At 41.9% G+C, this 25,499-nt stretch overlaps 1 protein-coding gene across 1 annotated transcript in view; it reads right to left on the bottom strand.

The window, feature by feature from the left end:
* The window catches only part of psmd2 (proteasome 26S subunit ubiquitin receptor, non-ATPase 2), an 80,461-nt gene that overhangs the window by 36,675 nt on the left and 18,287 nt on the right, over positions 1-25,499 (bottom strand). The window contains exons 8-11 of the mRNA XM_043702323.2: positions 23,699-23,759; positions 20,720-20,866; positions 20,531-20,637; positions 13,162-13,289 (exon numbers count right to left, since the gene is read on the bottom strand). Coding sequence (XP_043558258.1) covers positions 13,162-13,289; positions 20,531-20,637; positions 20,720-20,866; positions 23,699-23,759 — 443 coding nt within the window. The remainder of the gene's footprint in view (positions 1-13,161; positions 13,290-20,530; positions 20,638-20,719; positions 20,867-23,698; positions 23,760-25,499) is intronic.

Below are 25,499 nucleotides of genomic sequence, written 5' to 3'. Positions count from 1 at the left end.
CCCTCGTCCACCTCCTTAGACACCTTCTCAAAGAATTCAATAAGGTTTGTGAGGCACGACCTGCCCTTCACAAAACCATGCTGACTATCCTTGATCACATTATTCCTATCCAGATGTTCATAAATCCTATCCCTTACAATTCTCTCTAAGATTTTGCCCACAACAGAAGTGAGACTCACCGGCCTATAGTTACTAGGGTTATCCCTACTCCCCTTCTTGAACAAGGGAACCACATTTGCTAGCCTCCAATCTTCTGGCACTACTCCTGTAGACAACGAGGACATAAAAATCAAGGCCAGTGGCTCTGCAATCTCCTCCCTTGCTTCCCAGAGAATCCTAGGATAAATGCCATCAGGCCCAAGGGACTTATCTATTTTCACCCTTTCCAGAATTTCCAACACCTCTTCTCTACATACCTCAAAGCCATCCATTCTACTTAATTGTGACTCAGTACTCAGATTGACAACAATGTCCTGTTCCTGATTGAATACTGACGAAAAGTATTCATTCAGTGTCTCCCCAATCTCTTCAGCCTCCACACGCAACTTCCCACTACTATCCTTGACTGGACCTATTCCTACCCTAGTCATTCTTTTATTCCTGACATACCTATAGAAAGCCTTAGGGTTTTCCCTAATCCTACCAACTAAGGACCTTTCATGTCCCCTCCTTGCTCCTCTTAGCTCTCTCTTCAGGTCTTTCCTGGCTACCTTATAACTCTCAATCGCCCCAATTGAACCTTCACGCCTCATCTTTACATAGGCCGCCCTCTTCCATTTAACAAGGGATTCCAATTCCTTATTAAACCATGGCTCCCTCATACGACCCTTTCCTCCCTGCCTGACGGGCACATACTTATCAAGGACACTCAATAGTTGCTCCTTGAACAAGCTCCACATATCAATTACACCCTTGCCTTGAAGCTTACTTTTCCAGGCCACACATCCTAAGTCATGCCTCACAGCATCATAATTTCCCTGCCCCCATCTATAACTCTTGCCCTGTAGTGCACACTTATCCCTCTCCATCACTAGAGTAAAAGTCATCGAATTGTGGTCACTGTCCCCAAAGTGCTCACCTACCTCTAATTCTAACACCTGGCCTGGTTCATTATCCAGAACCAAATCCAGTATGGCCTCACCTCTTGTTGGCATATCTACATATTGTGTCAGGAAATCCTCCTGCACACACTGGACAAACACTGACCCATCTAATGAACTTGAGCTATAGCTTTCCCAATTAATATCAGGAAAGTTAAAGTCCCCCATAACAACCACCCTATTACTTTCACTCTTCTCTTGAATCATCCTCGCAATCCTTTCTTCTACGTTTCTAGGACTATTAGGAGGCCTGTAAAAAACTCCTAACAGGGTGAGCTCACCTTTCCTATTCCTAACCTCAGCCCAAACTACCTCAGATGGCGAGTCTTCATCCATCGTCCTTTCCACAGCTGTAATACTATCTTTGACAAGCAATGCCACACCTCCCCCTCTTTTACCCCCACCTCTGACCCTACTAAAACATTTAAACCCTGGAACCTGCAACAGCCAATCCTGCCCCTGTTCTACCCATGTCTCCGTAATAGCCACAACATCGACAATATGCTTCCTCAGCAATCTTCAGCCAAGTCTCCAGCATCCGTTACTGCTCCTCCCTCTGTCTACTCTAGTCATTGAATACAAAATGATCAGGTCTCGTAAATATGCATTAGTGGCCTCCCAAAGTATTGCTGGATTACTGGCCGCACCCAAGCTAATATCCCAGAAGGCCCTGAACTCTCTTGTAATGCACTCAACAAATTTGCTATCCCTTACAGGAATGGGTCCATGACCTGTGCTGTGCATCTATTCCACCATCCTTACTGCAACATCTAAACACACTTGAGCATGGTCAGATACAGTTATATTCCCAATTTTGCAAGCCAATGTTCTGTCCAAACAAACTGATGGCATAAGAAACATGTCAAATCGGATGTGGCACTTATGTGGATTGGAATAAAAAGTAAAGTCTCTTCCATTAGGGTGGAGATGCTTTCACACATTCACTAATCCCAACTCCTCACGTCCACCAACTGGCTAGATTGCGTGGGCGTGCCTGCTGGGCCCATTGGCATCCTGTCTACGCCGGGATCCATTAGGTGGTTAAAATCCCCTCCTATGATTGTGCGGCGCACCCAAAGATTCATTAATTTAGCAACTGCATCAATTAGAAATTTAAGAGGGTGCACCGGGGGACAATAAACATTCAGGGCGCCATACTCTCCTCCATGTATTACAGCTTTAAGAATGATGAACCATTCATGTTCGTCCTTAATTTGCTCAGTTACCTGGAAAGGGAGGTTCCTTCTTCTCAGTATAGCCACTCCTCTTAGAGCTAAAGGAGGAGAAGAATACCCTATCATAACCCCACTGCTGCTTCAGATGTTCCTTAACAGTTAAATGAGTCTCCTGCAGCAGGGCGATGTCAACCCTTTCCTTCCTAAGGCCTGACAGCACCTTCTTTCTTTTAATGGGGGAATGGCTCCCTTTTACATTCCAGGTGCACTACCTGAACAAATCATTAGCCATGGTCATCCAGGGCAGCCCCGTGGTTCCCCAAGTGAAGGAAGCTTATCTGAGGTGCAGCGAGCGAAAAAGACATTAACTCTGAAGTCTAAAAACTACTCCTACAAAAACTACAACTAAAAAAAAACTAAACCACCACATTTAACTTGAACAAACACCTAAAAATACCCAATTCACAAGAGATTTTCCCCCTTGCCCACAGGGGGCAATTCTCCCAATCCTTGAAACCATTCCACCTCCTTCCAGCTGTGCCAATGCCCCAGTCCCAGACAAGACACAGAAAAAGAAAAGATGTTATTTACATTCCTGAGAATTAACAATGGATGCCTCACCTCCCCCTACACTCCACTTGTCCATACATCTTAACCAAGGTATAGCTACCCCCATCCAAAAAAAAGGACACTAGCAAAAAACCCCAGACAATAACCAAACCGACCAAAATTATAAATAAATCAGGTTTTACACCAAGGCAGTAAAAACTCTGTAAAACCAATAACCACAAAAAGGGGAAGTGAAGAAAAAAAGGGGCAGAAAAAGTAAAGAAAAACTGTACCATTGCCTGTAACGGTGCCCTTTACACCCCACCTCCCAACCTCTAACTCGAGTCCTTTATTTCAAAGAGTTCGCAAAGATGTATTTTCTGCTGAATCAAAATTATATACCATCTCTCCATGAGCAAAACCATCTGGTACCTCAAGGAATATTGCATGTTCAGGTCCCTGAATTTTCTCTTAACCTCATCAAATGCCTTTCTCTTAATTATGGCTCCGGAGAGGTCTTGAAAAAATCATTATTCTTGAGTCTTTGTATGTTAAAGCATGTGGATCTCTTCCCAAATCTTCTTGCTGTTTCAAACACTAACCTCTTCTTTATAGTGCTGGACTCACACTAGGATCAGGGGGGGGCGCGGGTCTGGCCCAAACCTATGCATTGCGATCTGGTGGGACTGCGCCACACTCACCAGACGTGACTCCAACTCCAGCCCCAGGATCGTCGGGAGCCACTTCTTGCCTTCTTTGCGCTACGGGAGACCCACGAGCCATAAGATATTTCTTCTACTTTTGTTTTCCAGGTTGTCCACTTGTGCCTGAAGAACCCCAACCCAGTCTTCCAGTGTTCAATCCTGCCTCCTGAGACCTCCGCCACGGTCTCCAATGCTGAGGTCCTCTACTCCACTGTTTCTACTCTTTGGTCCAGTGTTTGAATCTCCTGCTCATGCTTTTTCAGCATGATAGATATTGGCTCCATCGCTGCTTCAATCTTTTCTCCGAGTCTGGCAAACTCAGAGTAAACGCTGCCGCCCAAATGAAACAAAGGGGCCACCCCGGGAATTTGTGCAATGGGTCTGGACACTTCCGATATAGTAAGGGAGTGCCATATCTGCTGTACTCCTTTTGCCCCTTTTTTCTTTATTCGCCTTCATCCTGACCTTAGAGTGTCAAGTCACAATTTTAGCACCTCCAGATGTTCAGTAACTTTCTCTTATTGATTTTTCTCCAGGGGTGGTTAACCCGGGTCGGGGGGGGGGGATTAAAAGCCCACCTTGTCAGGGGGTATGACTCAGAGCCCAGCAAAACACATCATTCAGACCGCCACCATTTTGGATCTCTGGTATTTGTATTTCTAACTCACAATCAGCCCCATTCTCTGCTTGCTTGCTCATTGTGCATCTCTTTCATTCTCTGTCTTCAATTAAAAAGTCTTGCATCTTAGAACAGTTGCTGGGCAAGGGCATTCATATTTGCCTTCCAAGCATAAACTGTGCTGGAGACACTAATACATTTTTCACTGGAGTTACACAAAAATACACAAAACAAATCTCTCTGAGATGACAACACTTCACTGATTTGGCAGTACACATCACATGCTCTACTGGAATGTTGGAGCGTGGGATAACAATGTGATACGGATCACTCCCATTTTAGTTAACATGTTTTACATCATTTTTCAGTGATTTGCAGCCTTTGCCAGACACTATCTATTCTGGTACACCGAATAAAGTGAAAATGGTGATCAGCATGTTAGCAACAGTTGGGTTCTTTGCGTTGTGGCATCATCAAATAATGGAAAATTTGGAGACGTAATTGATCATCAAGGATCTTATCTTCCCTATGCACTGTTCTTCTATTATCAAAGAAGCAAAAATAACAAGTCGAGGGTGCAGCCCTCAATAGCCAAGGTTGAAACATTTAATGTCTTGCATGCATTCATGGGTCATTGAACATTCAGATTCATCACTGGCCAGTACAAGATTAATTTGCAAGCTGTTTTGTGCCTTCAATACCCATGTTACATAAGGGACATAAAAGTATGATATCTTGGAGTAATGCTTTCAGTATTAGGACATTTTTGGCCTTGAAGATGACTTGCTGGAATATATCAAATTTGTCTCTGTATGGCAACATAAACAGATGCTGCCAAGTACTTTTGTAATACTGTCAGGTCATCCTGGCAAGTCTTTTGCACTCTTATAGGTGCTCATCTTTGGCAGTTGCCAACTATAATGATTCACAATGGTTCTATCCAAAGTGTAACAGATCATCTTTGAGAATGCCTTTAACTTAACAGATCTGACTGCCACACACATGCTCTGTTCCACCATAGTAGGCGAGGTTTGAATTTCATGAATTGTGAATTACAATTAATGAACTATACCAAGATCTGTGCACATCAGGAGCACTCCCATTGCTGGACTGCTCATATTGGATCAGACATATCAGGAAATGAAGTTTATGTTGGATGACAGCCATTGTAGGTTGTACCACAAAGCATGACATGTTGAAGAACATCTTCCAGGATGAAGAGCGATTGGCACTGCCTTCCATGTCAATTTTAGCTTTTAAGGTGTGTTGGTTCACTTTTTCAGAGCACATGACATCATATGAATGTAACTCATACTGGCAAATAATAAATAAATCTTACCACAGATGCAGTAATCAGTTTAGAACAAAGAACATTACAGTGCAGAATAGGCCCTTCGACCCTCGATGGTTCCACAGGTTGGCACAACAATCTGAAGCCCTATTTATCCTACAGTATTCCATTTTCATCCATGTTTTTCCAAAGACCATCGAAATGTCCTTAAAGCTGGTGAGTCTACTGCTGTTGCAGGCAGGGCATTCCACATTCTTACTATTCTGAGTAAAGAAACTACCTCTGACCTATATCTATCACCCCTCAATTTAAAGCTATTTCACCTCGTGCTAGCCATCACCAACCAAGGAAAAAGGCTCTCACTGTCCACCCTATCTAACCCTCTGGTTATCTCTTCTCTCTAATGAAAACAGCTTCTCCTCATAAGTCCTTCCCTCCATACCAGGCAACATCCTAGTAAATCTCCTCTGAACTCTTTTTAAAGCTTCCACATCCTTCCTTTAATGTGGTGACCAGAACTGTACACAGTACTCCAAGTGCAGCCACAGCAGAGCTGCAGCATGACCTCACGGCTCCGAAACTCAACCCCTCTATTAATACAAGCTAGCATACCGTATGCCTCTGCCTGACCTGCTGTGCTTTTCCAGCACCAAACTCTCCTTTGATCTCCAGCATCTGCAGTCTTCACTTTCTCCTAGTTGATAGCAACCCTATCAACCTGGGTGGTAACCTTCAGGGATCTATGTACATGGACACTGAGATCTGTCTGCTCATCTACACAACCAAGAATCTTACCATTAGCCCAGTACTCCTTATTCCTGTTGCTCCTTCCAAAGTGAATCACCTCACACTTTTCCGCATTAAACTCCATTTGCCACCTCTCAGCCCAGCTCTGCAACTTATTTATGTCCCTCTGTAACCTGCAACATCCTTCCACATTATCGACAACACCACTGACCTTTGTGTCATCCGCAAGTTTACTAATTCATCCTTCTACAGCCTCATCTAGGTCATTTATAAAAATGACAAACAGCAGTGGACCCAAACAGGTCCTTGCAGAACACCACTAGTAACTGAACTCCAAGATGAACACTTCCCATCAACCACCACCCTGTCTTCTTTCAGATAGCCAATTTCTAATCCAAACTGCTAAATCACCCTCAATCCCATGTCTCCGTACTTTGTGCAATAGCCTACCGTGGGGAACCTTATCAAACGCCTTACTGAAATCCAGATACACCACATCAACTGCTTTACCCTCATCCAGCTGTTTGGTCACCAAGTCAAATATCCTTTATTCTTTTATTACAATTCCTAACTTACTGACAGCATTAAGGCCTATAATTAGTAGTTTTTACTAACATTTACAAATTTAAAAGACAAAAGAACTAACACTGCCAATAATGCAAGCAGACTGGACAGCCAACCCATCAGGAAAACCAGCCAGCAGTTAAGCTCATTTTTAACCCATTTCCTCTCTCCCAGGACAGAAGCCCTTCAATACTTCGTGTACTGGAAATTAAAAATGTAACATTATAATAATGACATGTAAGAACTGTGTATAAAGGGGCTCTTGTAAGAATGTTATTTCGGGATTCTATTGCCACCTCGAATTTGTGCTGTGATTGCTGAATAAAGGAGGCTATTTTTGCGCCTCTCAGATTTTGGTTGTTATTTGAAAATGATCCAACATCAGTTTAAAGTTGAGTCAGTTTCCTAGCTGAGAGAGGGAAAGGAAATCTACTTCTTCAAAAACCGCAACAGCTTCTGCTGAAGTTCAAAGCTTTAAAAAAAAACTAGAAATACTGATAATCTCCCCTTCCTGTCGATTTGCCCTTCTCGGTCATCTGACTCTCTGCAAGCTGAATGCTTCCATTCACTGCTCTCCACAGTGCCTCACCTTAGAATTCCATGACTCCAATTACCCCCTTTTGCAGGCCGCTATGGTCACTCTTATGCCTCCATCCTCTCTTTATGCATGGACTTTCCCGGGCAACCCTATACATTCTTGTGACCTCTTCCCTCCTGCATTTGTTACATGCTCCTCCATCTCCCATGACCACCTTCTTCTGCTGGATTGTTCAGACCGGCCACTTTCTGCACTGCAGCTTACCTTCACGAGCTTCACCCACCTTATTCCGCTATTGCAGACCCTTATCTCTGCCTTCTACCCTGACATTGATTGGCCTGTGTTATGTTGGTAAGGAAGGATTAGAGATTAGATTAGATTCCCTACAGTATGGAAACAAGCCATTTGGCCCAACAAGTCGAAATTGACCCTCCGAAGAGTAACCCACCCAGACCCATTCCCCTACCCTTTATTTACCCCTGACTAGTGCATCTAACACTATGTGCAATTTAGCAAGAACAATTCACCTGACCTGCACATCTTTGGATTGTGGGAGGAAACCCACACAGATACGGGGAGAATATGCAAACTCTACACAAACAGTCGCCCAAGTCGAACCCAGGTCCCTGGTAGAGGCAGCAGTGCCAACCACTGAGCCACTGATTAGCTGTGGAAGTTCTGCTCAATGCTGAACAAAGACCACTTTTCCAAAGTAACCCCGCCTCATTCCTTCCTGTTTCAATCACAGTTAAAACCCCATGGCACCGAAAGGATTTGGGGCCCAAGGTGCACAGACTTCACATTTCGCCAAAGGAATTTAAACCCTTGGACTCCATGCAGATTGTCCACTTAGGACAGGAGGAGTTTTGTGTGTGTTGTTTTTTCTCATTCGAGGATGTGACCTTTACCTTGCAGACACCACTGCCCTCCCCCTCTGACGACAGCCTCTTATTGCTCAATGATGTGACACCTTCATTATGGGCACAGCACTCCAATGATGCAGGCCTAGTTATATCAGCTCCGCCTCATACAGTCACTGTGAAACATGGGGCTGTCAGGTTCTTTTTTCCTGAGATTCTTACACACCTGATGCAACTGCAATTTGCCACCTTCTGTGAACAATAACCAAAACTTTTATTAAGCAAACGTTGTGGAGAAACTCTTAAAACTCTTCGCCATGCGTGCAAAGCACATTGAAAGGTCTCTCTGAACAAAGGAAACAGTTCTTCCTTTATTCAAAATCTTTACATCACAGTGATGCCTCCAAGACAACCCAGTCACTCCCCCACAGTCACACATCCGACAACAGAGTGACCGGACCATCTCCAGAAACAATATAATGTTAATCATCCCTTTGATTGGTCAAATCTGTTGCAAATCATTATTTTTTAACTATAAGGAAGTAGTCAAATTCCAACTGCAATGTTCTTATTGATTTCTGAACAGGGGATAAAAATGTAATAGTAGATGACAATGTAAATGGCTCTGAATGGCAAGGAAATGGCTCTGAATAATAGGATATGATAATGTAAATTTCTTACAACTATTTGTAAGTCAGAGGCATCCCACTCTCACCTCAGGACATCCAATTTCTTGCAGGGTCAGCACAGCAAGTTAACTCTTTAATATCACAGGGCCATCCTACCATCAGACAGTAAAATTTGTCATCCGCCAACGAAGGTATGAAGCCTTCCTCCTACAGCAAGGCATCTTGGTGCCTACCACCAGCCCTGTAACACTCTTATCCTCCCTAATCCTAAACCAGGAAAACTGGAAAAGTGGAAATTTGTGCAGGGCTTGAGGGCAGTCAATGATATTGTTATCCCCTGCTCCCCCATGGTGCCAGACACCAATGCTATCCTTACTAGCCTCCTTGCTACTGCCACTTATATTTATGTCATTGACCTCTGCTCGGCCATTTTCTCCATTAAATTGTCACCAGTCAGCCAGTACCTTACGCCTTTACTTATGGCGACTGCCAATCTAAATGGACACAACCTCCCCACTGGTACATGGAGACCCCCACTATATATCCCTCCGTGGTACACTGGACCCTGAAAGACATACCATGTAAAAGCACCTTGGTTCAGTATGCCAATGATTTATTAATGGCCTCCAATTCATCTGATGCCTGCATGTACAATACTTCTGCAATGCCCTGCTATTTGGCTGAGGATGGACAGAAGGCCTCTGTTGAAAAGATGCAGCTCTGCCACAAGACAGTACAGTATTTGGTCTCAGATCACTGTCTCAAGTTCGTATCACAGCCTTCATTAACCTCTCTCCTCCCACTGTGCGAACTGAGCTTTTGCCCTTTCTGGGCATGCTGAATTACTGCAGGCAGTGGATACTGGACTAATGACTTATTGATGCTCCTCTCCGCCAGATGTCCTTGCCCAAACAGCCAACCTAGGTGAACTGGACACCTGAAATGGCACAAGCCTTTGAGAAACTTAAACGGTGCTTAACCTCAGCGCTTACTCTGGCCATATCTGGTTATAGGCAGCCATTTCAGCTTTATGAGAACAAAAAGGAGGGATATGCTTTCAGCATTCTAACACAAATGCTTGGGGATCTCCGGCATCCTGTAGCCTTTTATCCTGTACAGTTACCACCTGTTGTAAGGGGCACGCCAGCCTGCTTATAAGCTGTCGTGGCTGCCACTAATAGTAGAAGAGTCCACCGCGATTTTCCTGGATCACCCTTGTAGAGCGTTCGTTCCTAATTCGGTTTCCCTGCTACTTAATTCAGCATTTCACGGCGTCAAGGAGAAGTGGCTAGGAGGTCACCCTACCTTTTCGCACTAACCTTATGCTTCAATGCACCCCCACTTTAAACCCTGCCACCTTTCTCTCTGTTACACAAGATTCCCTAGCAGAGGACCATGATTGCCTGTATGCAGTCCAACATTTTGTCAGCCCACGCCCTGACCTCTCTGAAATGCTGCCAGACAATCCAGATATGATCCTTTCACAGATAGCTCCTCCTTTCTGCCCTCAGATCACCAAATGCTAGCTGGCATTTGCAATATGCACAACTTTTGAAATTCCTTAATCCACTGCACTGCCAGAAGGAACTTCTCCACAAGCAGCCTAAACGTTTGCCCTTACCAGAACCTGTATCCATGCTGACAAAAAGTCTGTTAACATTTACATTGACTCCAGATATGCCTTTGGAGTGGTACATGATTTTGGAATCCTGTGGAAACAGTTTATTAGGTTTTCTGAAAGGCCTTGCAGCATGCCCTGCTCAATGATCTTTTGCAGGCAATTGTTTTCAGACCTTGAGTCAATGCACACTCCAGATACTACGTCCGAACGTTAACGGCGTCTGCCTGGGTTGCAGTTTTGCTTAGAAAGTGACTTCATCCTCTGCTTAGCAGGTGGCTGCAGATAAGGAAGTCAGCAAAACAAAGAACTGCTTCTGCTTTCTCAGTGGTGGTTGTGCGAACAAGTCAGCGAACAAGCAGGCCAAAAACAGCTTCCACAAAAAGGCATCAGGATGGGTGCATGAATAGGAAGGGTTTAGAGGATATGGCCAAGTGCTGGCATATAGGACTAGATTAATTTTGGATATCTGGTCGGCATGGGCGAGTTGGACCAAAGGGTCTATTTCTGTGCTGTACATCTCTCTGACTCTATTAGAAGTATACAAAGTACAGAGTGTGGCAAAGATTGGGAAAGTTAAAATGAAAAAAATGACAAAAAATGGAGGGAGAAAATAAACTTTGAGGGCAATCACGCAAGTAAATTCAGATGGACAGCAAGAACTTCTTGAAATGTATAAACAAGAGGAGAGGAGCCAAAATGACCATAGACTCCTTAGACAATGTGTATGGGGAAATATTAATAGGGAATCAGGTAACAGCAAAGGATTTGAATAAATACTTTTTATCAGTCTTCATGGTGGATGACAGTAATACCATTCCAAAAGGTTGAGAAGAAACAAGTATGATAATTATCACTAGAGAAGAAGTACTGGGTAAACTAGTGGAGCTAAAGCCTGGTGAGTCCCCTGAAACTGATGGCTTGCATCCTGGGAAACTTGAGAAAGTAGCTAATGAGATCGTGGATGCACTGATAGCAACCTTCCAAGAATCCTTAATATTCTGGAAAACTGCCAATGTAACTTATTTGTTCAAAAAGGGAAGACGACAAAAAGCAGGTGACTATAGGCCAGTTATTTAACACCTGTTATTGTTAAGAGTCTATCATACAGAATTAAATAGTAGAGCATTTAGAAGTACAAAATACGATCACGTAGAGTCAGCTATATCCCCATGAAGGCAAAATTGCACCTGACAAAAGTATGAGAATTCTGAGGAGGGAACAACTGTGATAAAGGGGAAGCAATGGATGAAGTACAACATATTAAAGAGCCCATGATGTTGGAGGTAATATATTAGTACGGGTACAGGACTGCCTACCTCGGAGAAGGCAGAGTTTTAAAAATAAAGGTAATTTTTACAATGTCAACCTATAACTAGTGGAGTGCCACAGGATCAGTGCTTGGGCCACAATTGTTTACAAACATAAGACCATAAGACAGGAGCAGAAATTATGCCATTCAATCCATCAAGTCTGCTCCGCCATTCAATCATGGCTGATAAGTTTCTCAACCCCATTCTCCCGCCTTCTCCCCGTACCCTTGATCCTCAGGAACCTACCTATCTCAGTCTTAAATATAGTTGATGACCTGGCCTCCACAGTCTTCTGTGGCAATCAGTTCCATAGATTCACCACTCTATTCTGTCCTTTACCTACCTTGGAGGATTTGAGCTATAGGGAGATGTTGAATAGGCTAGGGCTGTTTTCCCTGGAGCGTCGGAGGCTGAGGGGTGACCTTGTCGAAGTTTATAAAATCATGTGGGGCATGGATAGGATAGATAGACAAAGCGTTTTCCCTGGGGTCGGAGAGTCCAGAACTAGAGGGCATAGGTTTAGGATGAGAGGTGAAAGACATAAAAGAGACCTAAGGGGCAACATTTTCATGCAGAGGATGGTACATGTATGGGATGAGCTGCCAGAGGAAGTGGTGGACGCTGGTACAATTGCAATATTTAAAAGGCAACTGGATAGGTATATGAATAGGAAGGGTTTGGAGGGATATGGGCCAGGTGCTAGCAGGTAGGACTAGATTGGGTTGGAACATCTGGTCGGCATGGATAAGTTGGACCAAAGGGTCTGTTTCGTGCTGTACATCTCTATGACTAAATATATATTTTCAATGGAGGCAGCCCAGTAAAGGTTCAGTAGGTTGATATTAATAATTAGGTTTGAAGGGCTGTCTTCCGTGAAGTTGAACTGCAAGAACTCAGATAAAGAACTTCAATTTTTTTAATATCAAAAAAAAGTAGCCCTCTTTTCTGGGTATTAAATACCCATTTGTAGATCTGTACACACAGTAGCCGATGCTGTAGTGTCTAAATGCTTTAACATTGAGGGCTGTTGTCGGACTGATCTTCATTTAAGTTTTCGAGTATCTACCATTGAGATCTTTGAGTTATTGTTCTATGAATGGCCACCACTGTCAATCATTATATGCCTTTTGCCTCCAGCATTGCATCCTCTTATCCATCAATCCTTACCTTATCTCTTGTAACATAAGAAAGAGTTAGTATTAAGCTACTTGGTTACAAAACCTCGCATATTTCAATCATAATTCAAGGAGCACCCAGGAACCTATTTCTTCAATAAACATATTGTACACAATAGCCAACTTTCCAATACAAATTTTGCTAACAAATGGAAAGATGTGTACTCCTAATGTTGGACTATTTTAAAGTTAACAGAAATTAAACGCAGCAGCGAAAAGATACCTTTGAGACCAGTTGGAAGAACAGTACACAGATGTGCAAATTTAAAAAAAACTTACCCAAAGATGGCTCCAATTCTCATTGTATTACTGCTGTGGAGGACATAGTCTGAAAGAAGCGCAAGTGCTGGATCACACTCATTCCGTACACCAGAATTTACAATACCACATGCAAGCAAGGCACCAGACTGGAAGAGAAGACATAGACGATTAGCAGTTTGATCAAATAGATACACATTATAAAATTACCATGGTGATATCACTCAGGACTTGCATTCTTCTGAGCACTTTTTTTTGGGGGTTGTGGGGCAGAATGCCTGTAACATTTCTATCCTATTAAGGCCCACATTACTGCTTCAAAAGAAAAGTTCAAATCCCATCAATTCAATTAATTATTCTAGAATAGAAAGTTCATCTTTCTATTGATTAAACTAACGATGAAATGACCAAAATGTCATAATAGCCCAAATGGTTCACTGGTGTCCTTCAGGGAAGAAACCTGATATCTTAATCAACCTGGCCGAAATGTAACTCTAAATCCACTACCATAGTAACAGTTAGCCAAAATACCGGACAATGATTAACAAAGCACTCAGTTATACCTAAATCACTACACCATGTGGATTGGTCTGAAGTCATTCACCACCATTGCGCTATAAATTATACTACGTCTTTTTAAAATTTTAGCTGATGGGACATGAACGTTACAGGCTAGACCTGTATTTTTTTTAAAATACAAGTGCTTTTGGGAATGTGACAGATTGTTCTAACAGTTCTTGTCTAAAATTAGTTTGTTTCTTTCTTCTTGTGTTATAAATGTTTATGCAATGTTAAAAGTTCATTGGCAGCTCTTGTGTATATAATTATTGATTCACCTCCACAGTCAGAAAAATATTAAGGAAAACTTATGGTTTTCAGTATTGGATTTGACCTCTCCAGTATTAGCACCATCTGGGATCATAACACTATGTAGTACCACTACAAATGAAATTAGATTAGATTAGATTAGATTAGATTAGATTAGATTAGATTAGATTACTTACAGTGTGGAAACAGGCCCTTCGGCCCAACAAGTCCACACCGCCCCGCCGAATCACAACCCACCCATACCCCTACATCTACCCCTTACCTAACACTACTGGCAATTTAGCATGGCCAATTCACCTGACCTGCACATCTTTGGACTGTGGGAGGAAACCGGAGCACCTGGAGGAAACCCACGCAGACACGGGGAGAATGTGCAAACTCCATACAGTCAATCGCCTGAGGCGAATCAATAGAACAGAAAGCTATAAAAACTCAGATTAACAGGCAAAGAAATAGGATTGCTGAACTGACAATTTCACTCAGATGGTGCTCAGAATGTGAATATAAGCTGTTGTCTTGAACGGCTGCAGGATGTCGCCAAGCCCTCAGGGCTGCTATGAACCAAGTTCCAGCAAGTGAGGGATCGTCAAGATCATAAGACAGAGGAGTGGAAGTAAGGCCATTCGGCCCATCGAGTCCACTCCACCATTTAATCATGGCTGATGTGCATTTCAACTCCACTTACGAGCATTCTCCCCATAGCCCTTAATTCCTTGTGACATCAAGAATTTATCAATCCCGGCCTTGAAGCCATTTAGCGTCCCGGCCTCCACTGCACTCTGCGGCAATGAATTCCACAGGTCCACCACTCTCTGGCTGAAGAAACGTCTCCACATTTCTGTTTTGAATTTACCCTCTCTAATTCTAAGGCTGTGCCCACGGGTTCTAGTCTCCTCGCCTAACGGAAACAATTTCTTAGCATCCACCCTTTCCAAGCCATGTATTATCTTGTAAGTTTCTATTAGATCTCCCTTAACCTTCTAAACTTCAATGAATACAATCCCAGGCTCCTCAGCCGTTCCTCGTATGTTAGACCTGCCATTCCAGGGATCATCCGTGTGAATCTCCGCTAGACACGCTCCAGTGCCAATATGTCCTTCCTGAGGTGTGGGGCCCAAAACTGGACACAGTACTCCAAATGGGGCCTAATCAGAGCTTTATAAAGGCTCAGTAGCACATCGCTGTTTTTATATTCCAATCCTCTTGAGATAAATGACAACATTGCATTCGCTTTCTTAATCACAGATTCAACCTGCATGTTTAACTTTAGAGAATCCTCGACGTGCACTCCCAGATCCCTTTGTACTTTGGCTTTACGAATTTTCTCACCGTTTAGAAAGTAGTCCATGCTTGTATTCTTTTTCCCAAAGTGCAAGACCTCGCATTTGCTCACGTTGAATTTCATCAGCCATTTCCTGGACCACTCTCCCAAACTGTCTATATCCTTCTGCAGCCTCCCCACTTCCTCAGTACTACCTGCCAGTCGTATCATTGGCAAACTTCGCTAGAATGCCCCCAGTCCCTTCATCCAGATCATTAATATATGTGAACAGCTGCGGCCCCAACACTGAACCCTGTGGGACACTGCTTGTCACCGGCTGCCATTCCAAAAAAGAACCTTTTATCCCAACTCTCTGCCTTCTGTCAGACAGCCAATACTCAATCCATGCCAGTAGCTCACCTCGAACACCATGGGCTGCAGCCTCCCGTGTGGTACCTTACGCAGCAGCCTCCCGTGTGGCACCTTATCAAAGGCCTTTCGGAAGTCTAGATACACATCCACTGGGTTTCCCTGGTCTAACCTACTCGTCACCTCTTCAAAAAATTCTAACCAGGTTTGTCAGGCACGACTTCCGCTTACTAAATCCATGTTGACTTATTCTAATCTGACCCTGCTCTTCCAAGAATTTAGAAACCTCACCCTTGACGATGGATTCTAGAATTTTACCAACAATCGAGGTTAGGCTAATTGGCCTATAATTTTCCAACTTTTGTCTTGATCCTTTCTTGAACAAGGGGGTTACAACAGCGATCTTCCAATCATCCGGGACTTTCCCTGACTCCAGTGACTTTTGAAAGATCTCAACCAATGCCTCCGCTATTTCCTCAGCCACCTCCCTCAGAACTCTAGGATGTAACCCATCGGGGCCAGGAGATTTGTCAATTTTAAGACCTTTTAGCTTTCTAGCACTCTCTTTTGTAATGGCAACCATACTCAACTCAGCCCCCTGACTCCCTTTAATTGTTGAGATATTACTCATGTCTTCCACTGTGAAGACTGACGCAAAGTACTTATTAAGTTCTCCAGCCATTTCCTTATCTCCCATCACTAGCCTTCCAGCATCAGTGTGAAGTGGCCCAATGTCTACTTTTGCCTGTCGTTTGTTTCTTATGTATTGAAAGAAACTTTTACTATCATTTCTAATATTACTGGCTAGCCTACCTTCATATTTGATCCTCTCCTTCCTTATTTCTCTCTTTGTTATACGCTGTTTGTTTTTGTAGCCTTCCCAATCTTCTGATTTCCCAGTGCTCTTGGCCACTTTATAGGATCTCTCTTTTTCTTTGATACATTTCCTGACTTCCTTTGTCAGCCATGGCTGTCTAATCCCTCCCCGGATAATCTTTCTTTTCTTAGGGATGAACCTCTGTACAGTGTCCTCAATTATACCTACAAACTCCTGCCATTTTTGCTCTACTGTTTTCCCCGATAGGCTCTGCTTCCAGTCCTCTCTCATGCCCTCGTAATTACCTTTATTTACCTGTAACACCATTACATCCGATTTTGCCTTCTCTCTTTCAAACTGCAGACTGAACTCTACCATATTATGGTCGCTGCTTCCTAAGTGTTCCCTTACTTTAAGATCTTTTATAAAGTCTGGTTCATTACATAGCACTAGGTCCAGAATAGCCTGCTCCCTTGTGGGCTCCATGACAAGCTGTTCCAAAAAGCCATTCTGTAAGCATTCCAAGAATTCCTTTTCTTTGGATCCACTGGCTACATTACTTACCCAATCCACCTGCATATTGAAGTCCCCCATGATCACCGTGACCTTGCCTTTCTGACATACCTTCTCTATTTCCCGGTACATGTTGCGCCCCTGCTCCTGACCACTGTTAGGTGGTCTGTACATAACTCCCATTATGGTTTTTTTTGCCTTTGTGGTTCCTCAATTCCACCCACACAGACTCCACATCATCCGACCCTATGTCATTCAGTGCCATAGATTTAATTTTGTTCTTAACTAACAAGGCCACCCCGCCCCCTCTGCCCACCTCCCTGTCTTTTCGATAAGTTATAAATCCTTGGATGTTTAACTGCCAGTCCTGAACCTCCTGCAGGCATGTCTCTGTGATGCCTACCACATCATAATCATTCACGAAGATCTGTGCTGTTAGTTCATCTACTTTATTACGAATGCTACGAGCATTCAGGTAAATTGCCTTAATGCTAACTTTCTTATCATTAGAGATATTGGAAGTCATAAGATGTCCTAAGTTATCCTTCCTTTTTGTTGCATTCCTAGTCTGCCTCAAGCTTAAATCCACCTGCATACATGTTATCCTCCTGCTTATCTTTCCATTTAACTCCATACTCCCTGTCGCTTTCACTTTCCCTTCCCCCCAACTCAGAAGTTTAAAGTCCTACTGATCACCCTATTTATCCTCTTCGCTAGAACACTGGTACCAGATCAGTTCAGGTGGAGACCGTCCGTACAGATCCACCCCGGTTCCAAAACTGATGCCAATGCCCCATGAAGTGGAATCCCTCTTTCCCACACCAATCCCTTAGCCACATGTTTACTTCCCTAATTTTCTTATCCCTATGCCAATTGGCACGTGGCTCGGGCAGTAATCTGGAGATTATGACCCTTGAGGACCTGTACTTCAATTTCCTTCCTAGTGCTTGATAGTCCCCAAACAGGTCCTCCGCCCTAGCTTTGCCTATGTTGTTAGTCCTAACATAGACCACAATAACTGGATCCTCCCACTCCCGCTCCAATATCCTTTCAAGCTGGTCGGAGACGTCCTGCACCCTGGCACCGGGCAGGCAACACACCATACGAGATTCCCGATCCGGCTTGCATAGGATACTATCTGTCCCCCTAATTATAGAATCCCCTATAACAACTACTTGTCTTTTTGCTCCCCCCTCTTGATTGGCCTTCTGCACCATGGTGCTGTGGTCAGCTGGCTTATCCTGTCCACAGTCCTTTTCCTCATCCGTACAGGGAGCAAGAATCTCATACCTGTTGGACAAGGTCAAGGGCTGAGGCTCCTGCACTCCTGAACTCAGGTTCCCCCTAGAGGCCTTACTTACAGTCACACTTTGATGTCCCTGATCACTAACTGAATGAGAATTACTTAATCTCCCAGGTGTGACTGCCTCCTGAAACAAAGCGAACAGGAGGCTCTCCCCCTCTCGGGTGTGCCACAATGTTTGAAGCTCAGATTCAAGATCATCAACTCTGAGCCGGAGTTCTTCCAGCAACTAACATTTGCTGCAAAGATCGGGCTATGTCTGGATCATAAGAGATGTCGATGGGAACTTGCAGGTGGTTCCTTTGTGCATCTTTTGCTTTTGTCTCTTTAGGAGGCAGTCATCATGGTTTTGGAAACTGAAGATGCCTTGGTGAACTGCTACTGTACAACTTCTAGACAGCACACATTACTGTCACCACGAGTTGGTGGTGGAGTGAAAGTTGGACATGGTAGATGGGATGTCTTTCAAACAGTCCATTTTGTCCTGGATCATATCAAGCCTTTTAAGGGACATGCGAGCATATTTCATCAAGATTCTGACTTGTATCTTGTATGTTGTAGACAGGCTAAAAGGTTACATGCTACAGAATTCCTAGCCTCTGACCTGCTCTTGAAGTTACCATAATTATCTGAGTGGTCCAGTTCCATTTCTGGTCAATGGTAAACCCCAGATATTGAAAATGGGGGACTTAGTGCGGATAATACCATTGAACATTAACGGGAGATGGTTAGATTCTCTCACGTTTGAGATAGTTATTGTATAGCACTTGTCTCTCGAATGCTACTATTTACTAGTCTGAGCTTGGACGTCCAAGACGTAGAACAAGCTAAATATAGAGATGGTTAATTCAGTATCTGAGGAGTAATAAATGGTACTAAATACGTGCAATCATCCAAGAGTGAATATTGCAACTTCTGACGTCATGATGGAGAGAAGCAGCTGAAGATGCTTCAGCCTTGAATATTTCTAAGGTTCTCCTACAGAGATGTCCTGAAACTGAGATGAAGAACCTTGAACTACACAACCATCTTCCTTTGCCCTGGGTATGAATCCAACCAGCAGAGAAATTCCGTTCAACTCACCTGTGCCAGGGTTTCTCAGTATCATATTCTGTTAAATACTGCCTTGATATCAAAGACTATCACTGTCATCTCACCTGTGGAGTTGAGTTCTTTTGTTCAGATTAAGACAGAGGTTGCAATGACATCAGAAGCTCAATGACCCTGCCAAAACCCAAACTAAGCATCAGTGATACTGCTCAATAGCAGTCTATGATGCTAATATCCCACAAAATAAAAAAAGGAATTCAACTTGAATAAAAGTAGCTGGAGAAACTATATCAGAACTTAAATATATTTGTTTCATATTCACTATTCTAGCAGTTATCCAAAGATTATATCTAAAATGTTTACAGATCCCATTCAGAAAATGTTTTGATCCAAAAAATGGATAATTTTTAGTGTGCTCAAGAGGCTTGAAAACTGATCTTAAGTGAATCTTGATCTAGAATATGAAGATCAAAACCAAAACAGAACACTGCATCTGCATTGTTAATACTTATCAACAAGTGCATTAAAAATCATTTCAATCATTGTGGCATTAAAACTTTCAACATGGCATTTTGTTCATTTTAGTTTCTAGCTAAACCAGCAAGTATACAAGTTTACAAACAGTGATGGAAGCACAATTTAATTGTTTTAAAAAATAATTAAAATTATTTGATTATACTCCTAACTGTTCTTCTAAAAACATTCACTTTATTCACAAATTTCAAATGCAAAACCTTTCTAATCAAAACATGATCAGGAAGAAATCTATAACCCTATCATAATTGGCTACAACATCTGGGAACTTTAGGACATTAAACATATAGATACATAAAGCAGATTCATTGAAAATGTAAATTATCCATGGATTTGGAAAAAAAATCTCCCAAAGCAATGTGGTGGGACTGAAAATTAGGAATGTTAACAAATTTGAGAAAGAAACAATTCAATTAGTATAGAACCACCATACTAATAACAATGCAAGCAATATTGGTGGCATAATCAAACAACTTAATTCCTTCAGGACAGTAGTATACCTGATCATCATCTTTTTTGAAACACCCTAAATAGGAAATACCAGTACATAAGTTAATGTTCGTGAATAGATCAGTTAACCATTAGCAGAACTGCATTAAAGTGGACAATTTTTAAAAACACTGATGTCAACACTTACCAACTGTGAAAAAGCAAAATAAGTGAACCAATCAAATAAGTTTAAAAAAATAAAATATATTTGGAATATATGAATCACCTTAATGTAGTCTTCTGAAGAATACAAATACTTGTCAATTTGCGTTAAACCACCATCAACATCCCAAAGTAGTATCATTCCCAATGAAGCTGCAGCACTTAGCATGCCTGAAAATAAAGAGTAAAATACATCAGTCACACCGCCAGCACATCATACTTGGGATTTTAACAGCTTTCACACGATACTCACCATGGTCTTTATTTTTGTACAGCCATTTATTACCATCTTCTGTCAACAGTTTATCTTGTCCAAATGCAGCATTTACGAAACCATTGACAAATGAAGAAGCAAGGTTCATACGAGCAGAATCAATCTGGGAGCCAGTGCTGCCAAAACCTATAACAAAAGCAAACTTTTGCTTTAATTTTAAAGTAGCCCTGAGTTTCGGAACCATGAGATCATGCTGCAGCTGCACAAAACTCTGGTGTGGCCACATTTGGAGTATTGCATACAGTTTTGGTCACCGCATTATTGGAAGGATGTAGAAGCTTTGGAAAGGGCTCAGAGGAGATTTACTAGGATGTTGCCTGGTATGGAGAGAAGGTTGTTCAAGGAAAGGCTGAGGGACTTGAAGTTGTTTTCATTACAGAGAAGGCTGAGGTGTGACTTAATTGCAACATAAGATAATCAGAGGGTTAGATAGGTTGGACAGTGAGAGCCTTTTCCCTTGGATGGTGATGGCTAGCACGAGGGGACATAGCTTTAAATTGAGGGGTGATAGATATTGGACAGATGCCAGAGGTAGTTTCTCTACTCAGTAGTAGGGACATGGAACGCACTGCCAGCAATAGTAGTAGAGTCACCAACTTTAAGGGCATTTAAATGGTCATTGTATAGGCATACAGATGAGAATGGAATAGTGTAGGCTAGATGGCTTCAGATTGGTTCCACAGGTCGGCACAACAGCGAGGGCCGAAGGGCCTGTACTGCGCTATAATGTTCTGTTAAAATAAAAGCTAAATATTGCCAATGCCAGAAATCTGAAATAAAAACAAATGCTGGAAGAACACAGCAGGTCGGCAGCAGCAGTGGAGTGAAACAGTAAATAAAAACCCAAAGACCTGTGGATGCTGGAAATTAGAATCAAAAACTAAAATTGCTGGAAAAGCTCAGGTCAAGCAGCACCTGTGGACAGAAATCAGTTAACGTTTCGAGTCCTATGACTTCTCATCAGAACAGAAAAGTAGTTTTTTATGCAGAAGAATCGGGGGAGGAAGTAAAGAGTAAAACCTCTCTCTATAGATGCTGCCAGACTGGAACTTTTCCAGCAATTTTTGTTTTTCTCTCTCAAACAAAAACTATGTTTCTCTTCTTTGGAACAGACTAGACATAAAATGTTAACTCTACTTCTCTCTCCTCAAATGCTGATAGACCTCCCGTGTTTCTCTTGCATTTTTGTTTTGTTATACCAACTGTAAAATTTAGCTTTATTAGTCACATTTATTTCTGAAGCACACTACAATACTCCTACATACACCACTAGTAATGGAGTAAGTTTGTTCGCTGAGCTGGAAGGTTCAGCGTGCAAACCTACATCCAGAATCTCAACCTGAGCTACAAACAAATCTTCTCAAAACTCAGTAGTAATGGAGTAAACAACTTGCAAAAGGTCCCAACAACTATTCCAAGATTTCACCCTTATATTCAAATATTTGCTTTTCTTCATACTAAGGACCAGCTGTTGATGTATGAATGTTCCAAACACTAGTGATCTTCCAGTACCTTGCTCAAATTAATATCTTTTGTTTCTAAATCCAATGTCTGCGGACTATTAAGTCAGGACAACTTCACATACAAGCACAATAGTGTCCTTTTGTAACATACAATATACAGCAGGTTATTGATAAGCAAGTGTCATTTGATATATTGCTGACAACGACATTGCGAGTGGGGCTGGGATGAATTAAATGAATAGGACACTAGTTTGCTGGGTAAAGAACAGGGTCACCTATTTGGCATTTTTGCTGGAAACTGTCTGAAAATCAAGGCAACCGTGTGCACTTTGGCCATTGTAATGAAGATGGAAATATTAATGGAGTTTTACACAAGATCAAGCATTAAAGGTTATACTAAACTTAATTACTGTACTGCAACTGGCAGCAAGAAAGACATAGTTCCTGCCAGCAAAATAAAATCTGTTATATGAATACTTTTCTTTCCCAATAGGATTTTTTGACCTCCAGATAGTTATCATGCATGTTTCTTATGGACAAATTAAACCTAACCCAATGGATGAAGCTGAAAATAGCAAAAGTTATTTACAATACATATACCTGTGAATGTAATGTGCACATACCTTTCTTAATTTGACAGAAACAAAAATGTTTTTTTGTGGAAGCTGTTCAAGTATTGACTCACTGAGATAAAATATGCTAACAAATTAATTTACACTGTTTCCAGGTTTTGTATTTGTTCAAATTATATGTTGTTTTGTTAGAAACCTATGTAAGCAAATGATATTATTTGGCATTTGCAAGCACTTTTGTCATTCATATTTTAAAAAATATTTCGAAGTAGTAGTTGTATTATTTCTTTCAAGAGAAGACAAACAGGCGCAGAAAATAATCAGAGAGCTAAATGGAATGCTAGCATTGATATCTAGAGAACTAGAGTGTAAGGGCACTGAAATTATGTTGCAGCCATACAAAACAATGGTGAGGTATTTTTGACTAACTTGTACAGGGGTGTTATGGCACATCTTTGAAACAGGTGGGCTTTGAACCTGGGCAATTTGGTCCAAAAGTAGAACATTAACAAGAGCCCAAAGTCCTGTTTAATAATAGATCAATAATTTTGTGTTTATTAAAGTGACGTGGTGTGTGGATCTTTTTATTCCAACCCTAAAACAGAGAAAGCATACAATTAGCCAAATCAGGAACAAGATAAAACAAGTATATTGATTTTGTGACATATGGAGTTGTGGGGCTATAGAACACAAAGCACATCTCCTGTTTTAGTCATGGCACTTTTCACAGATACAGAACATCACAAGAAACAGATTGCACAAAAATATCGAGATTCAACATTGACAAAATTACTTCAAGTTTACTCTTATAATTCATGATAGCAGCTGAACTTTTACAGATTTACAAACATGCAAACCTATACTAATAGAAATAAAAATTGTCAAGATTATAATATTCCAGTTTCAAAACTGATAGAACTTACGGTTGTTCTCTAAATGTGTTTTGTATATGTCCTCTGGCACTTTAGGCTCCATAATGTCCAACTGGGGAGAAAATAAATATTTCCTCATGTCTTAATTTATAATTTTAAATGTTCATAAATTGCAGCTTCTCTCTTGGATTCTTACCCAGTACTGTTTCCTCTTTTCCTGATATAATTTTCACCTGACCATTCCCCATCTTTAACCTCTTTTAGCATCTGCTAAAATACGTGCACCTTGTGCGAACTTCATCTTTTCACTCCACTGTTGTGACTCTACCTTCAGCCTTCACATATACTTGACACTCAAACACTCATATCAACTCCATAGTCAAACTGGCTCCCTCTACCTTTCCAACAATCTTTAAGGTTCTAAGACTTTTGGCCCTTTTTTCTAACCTTCCTGTTTTGGGTCAGGGAAAATTTTTCTTGATATCACAGTGAAGTGTCTTACAGTACTTTTCTACGGTAAACACTGTAAAAATCAAGCAATTGTTGACATGTATAACCACACAATTAAAACAGAGTCTTGCTAGGCACTCTCAATCAAGTGGCCATAAGCCTAACATGAGACCTTTCTAGATGTGAAGTTGTTCACCAAGCAGCTTCTGACTAAAGAATAATCGATCATTGTAGTGACAACATTTGACAGACTGGGCATCAAAGGGCTCTAGCAAGACTGGAGTCAACAGGAATCAGGGTGGAGAGAAAACTTTCCATTCACTGGAGACTTCAAGCACAAAGGAATTTGGTTGGAGTTCAATCAGCTCAGATGCATGACATCATTGTAGGATTTCTCTGGGCCTTCCATGATTATAGGATCAGAGATGGAGATAATCATTGATGACTGACAAAATGCAGCAACATTCATGACTCCTCAAATACTGAGACCTGGACAGCTGATAAGCAACAAATAATATCCATACACAATGCCAGGCAACAACCATCTCCAACAAGTGAGAATTGAACCATTGCTCCAGGACATTCAATGGCATTACCACCACTTGATTTCTCATTACCATCACCCTGCTAGGTTACTAGTGACAAAAAAAACTGAATGGGAGCAGCCATGCAAATGTTGTGGCTGCAAAATCAAATCAAAGGTTGGAATTCTCCAGTAAGTAACTCACCTCCAGACTGCACAAAACCCGTCCATCAACTGTAAAGCACAAGTTAAGAGTGCGATAAGATGCTTTCCACTTGTCTAGATGAATGCATCATTTGAGACAAAGCAGATAATGTTGATTGGTGCCCCGTCAACATTTTCAACATTCACATCCTTCACAACACTGGCAACAATGTACACAATTCACAAGATGCAATTGGTACTTTCCTTCTTTTCCTGCTTCTTTGAGAAGGAGCCACCACCTTGAGTTGTAATCACTGCACTGGTGTAGGTACACCCACAGTGCCATTAGGGAGGATTTCCAGGATGTTTACCCCACAGCAATGAAAGAATGGCGATAGAGTTCAAAGTCAAATGGTATGATTTGGAGGGCAACTTGTAAGTAGTATTCGCATACATATTTGATCTTTTCCTATTTGGTGGGAGAAGTTAGAGGCTTGGAAGATGTCGCCTAAGGAGCCTTGATGAGTTGCTACAGTGCAATGGTGGTGAACAGACTGATAATTAAATGGGCTTTGGTCTAGATGGTGTAGAGCTTCTTGTGATGTTGGAAACACACCCACCCAGACAAACAGAGTGGCATTCAATTAAACTCTTTTCTTGTATTTTGCAGATGGTGAAACACTATTGAGAGTCATAAGATGAGTTACTTGCTCCAGAATTTCCAGCCTTTGATTT

Source organism: Chiloscyllium plagiosum, unplaced genomic scaffold (genome assembly GCF_037043375.1).
Source record: "Chiloscyllium plagiosum isolate Xiang-an unplaced genomic scaffold, Cpla_swu_hap1 HiC_scaffold_13, whole genome shotgun sequence".
Lineage (NCBI taxonomy): Eukaryota > Metazoa > Chordata > Chondrichthyes > Orectolobiformes > Hemiscylliidae > Chiloscyllium > Chiloscyllium plagiosum.
This window is presented reverse-complemented; position numbering and strand designations above follow the sequence as displayed.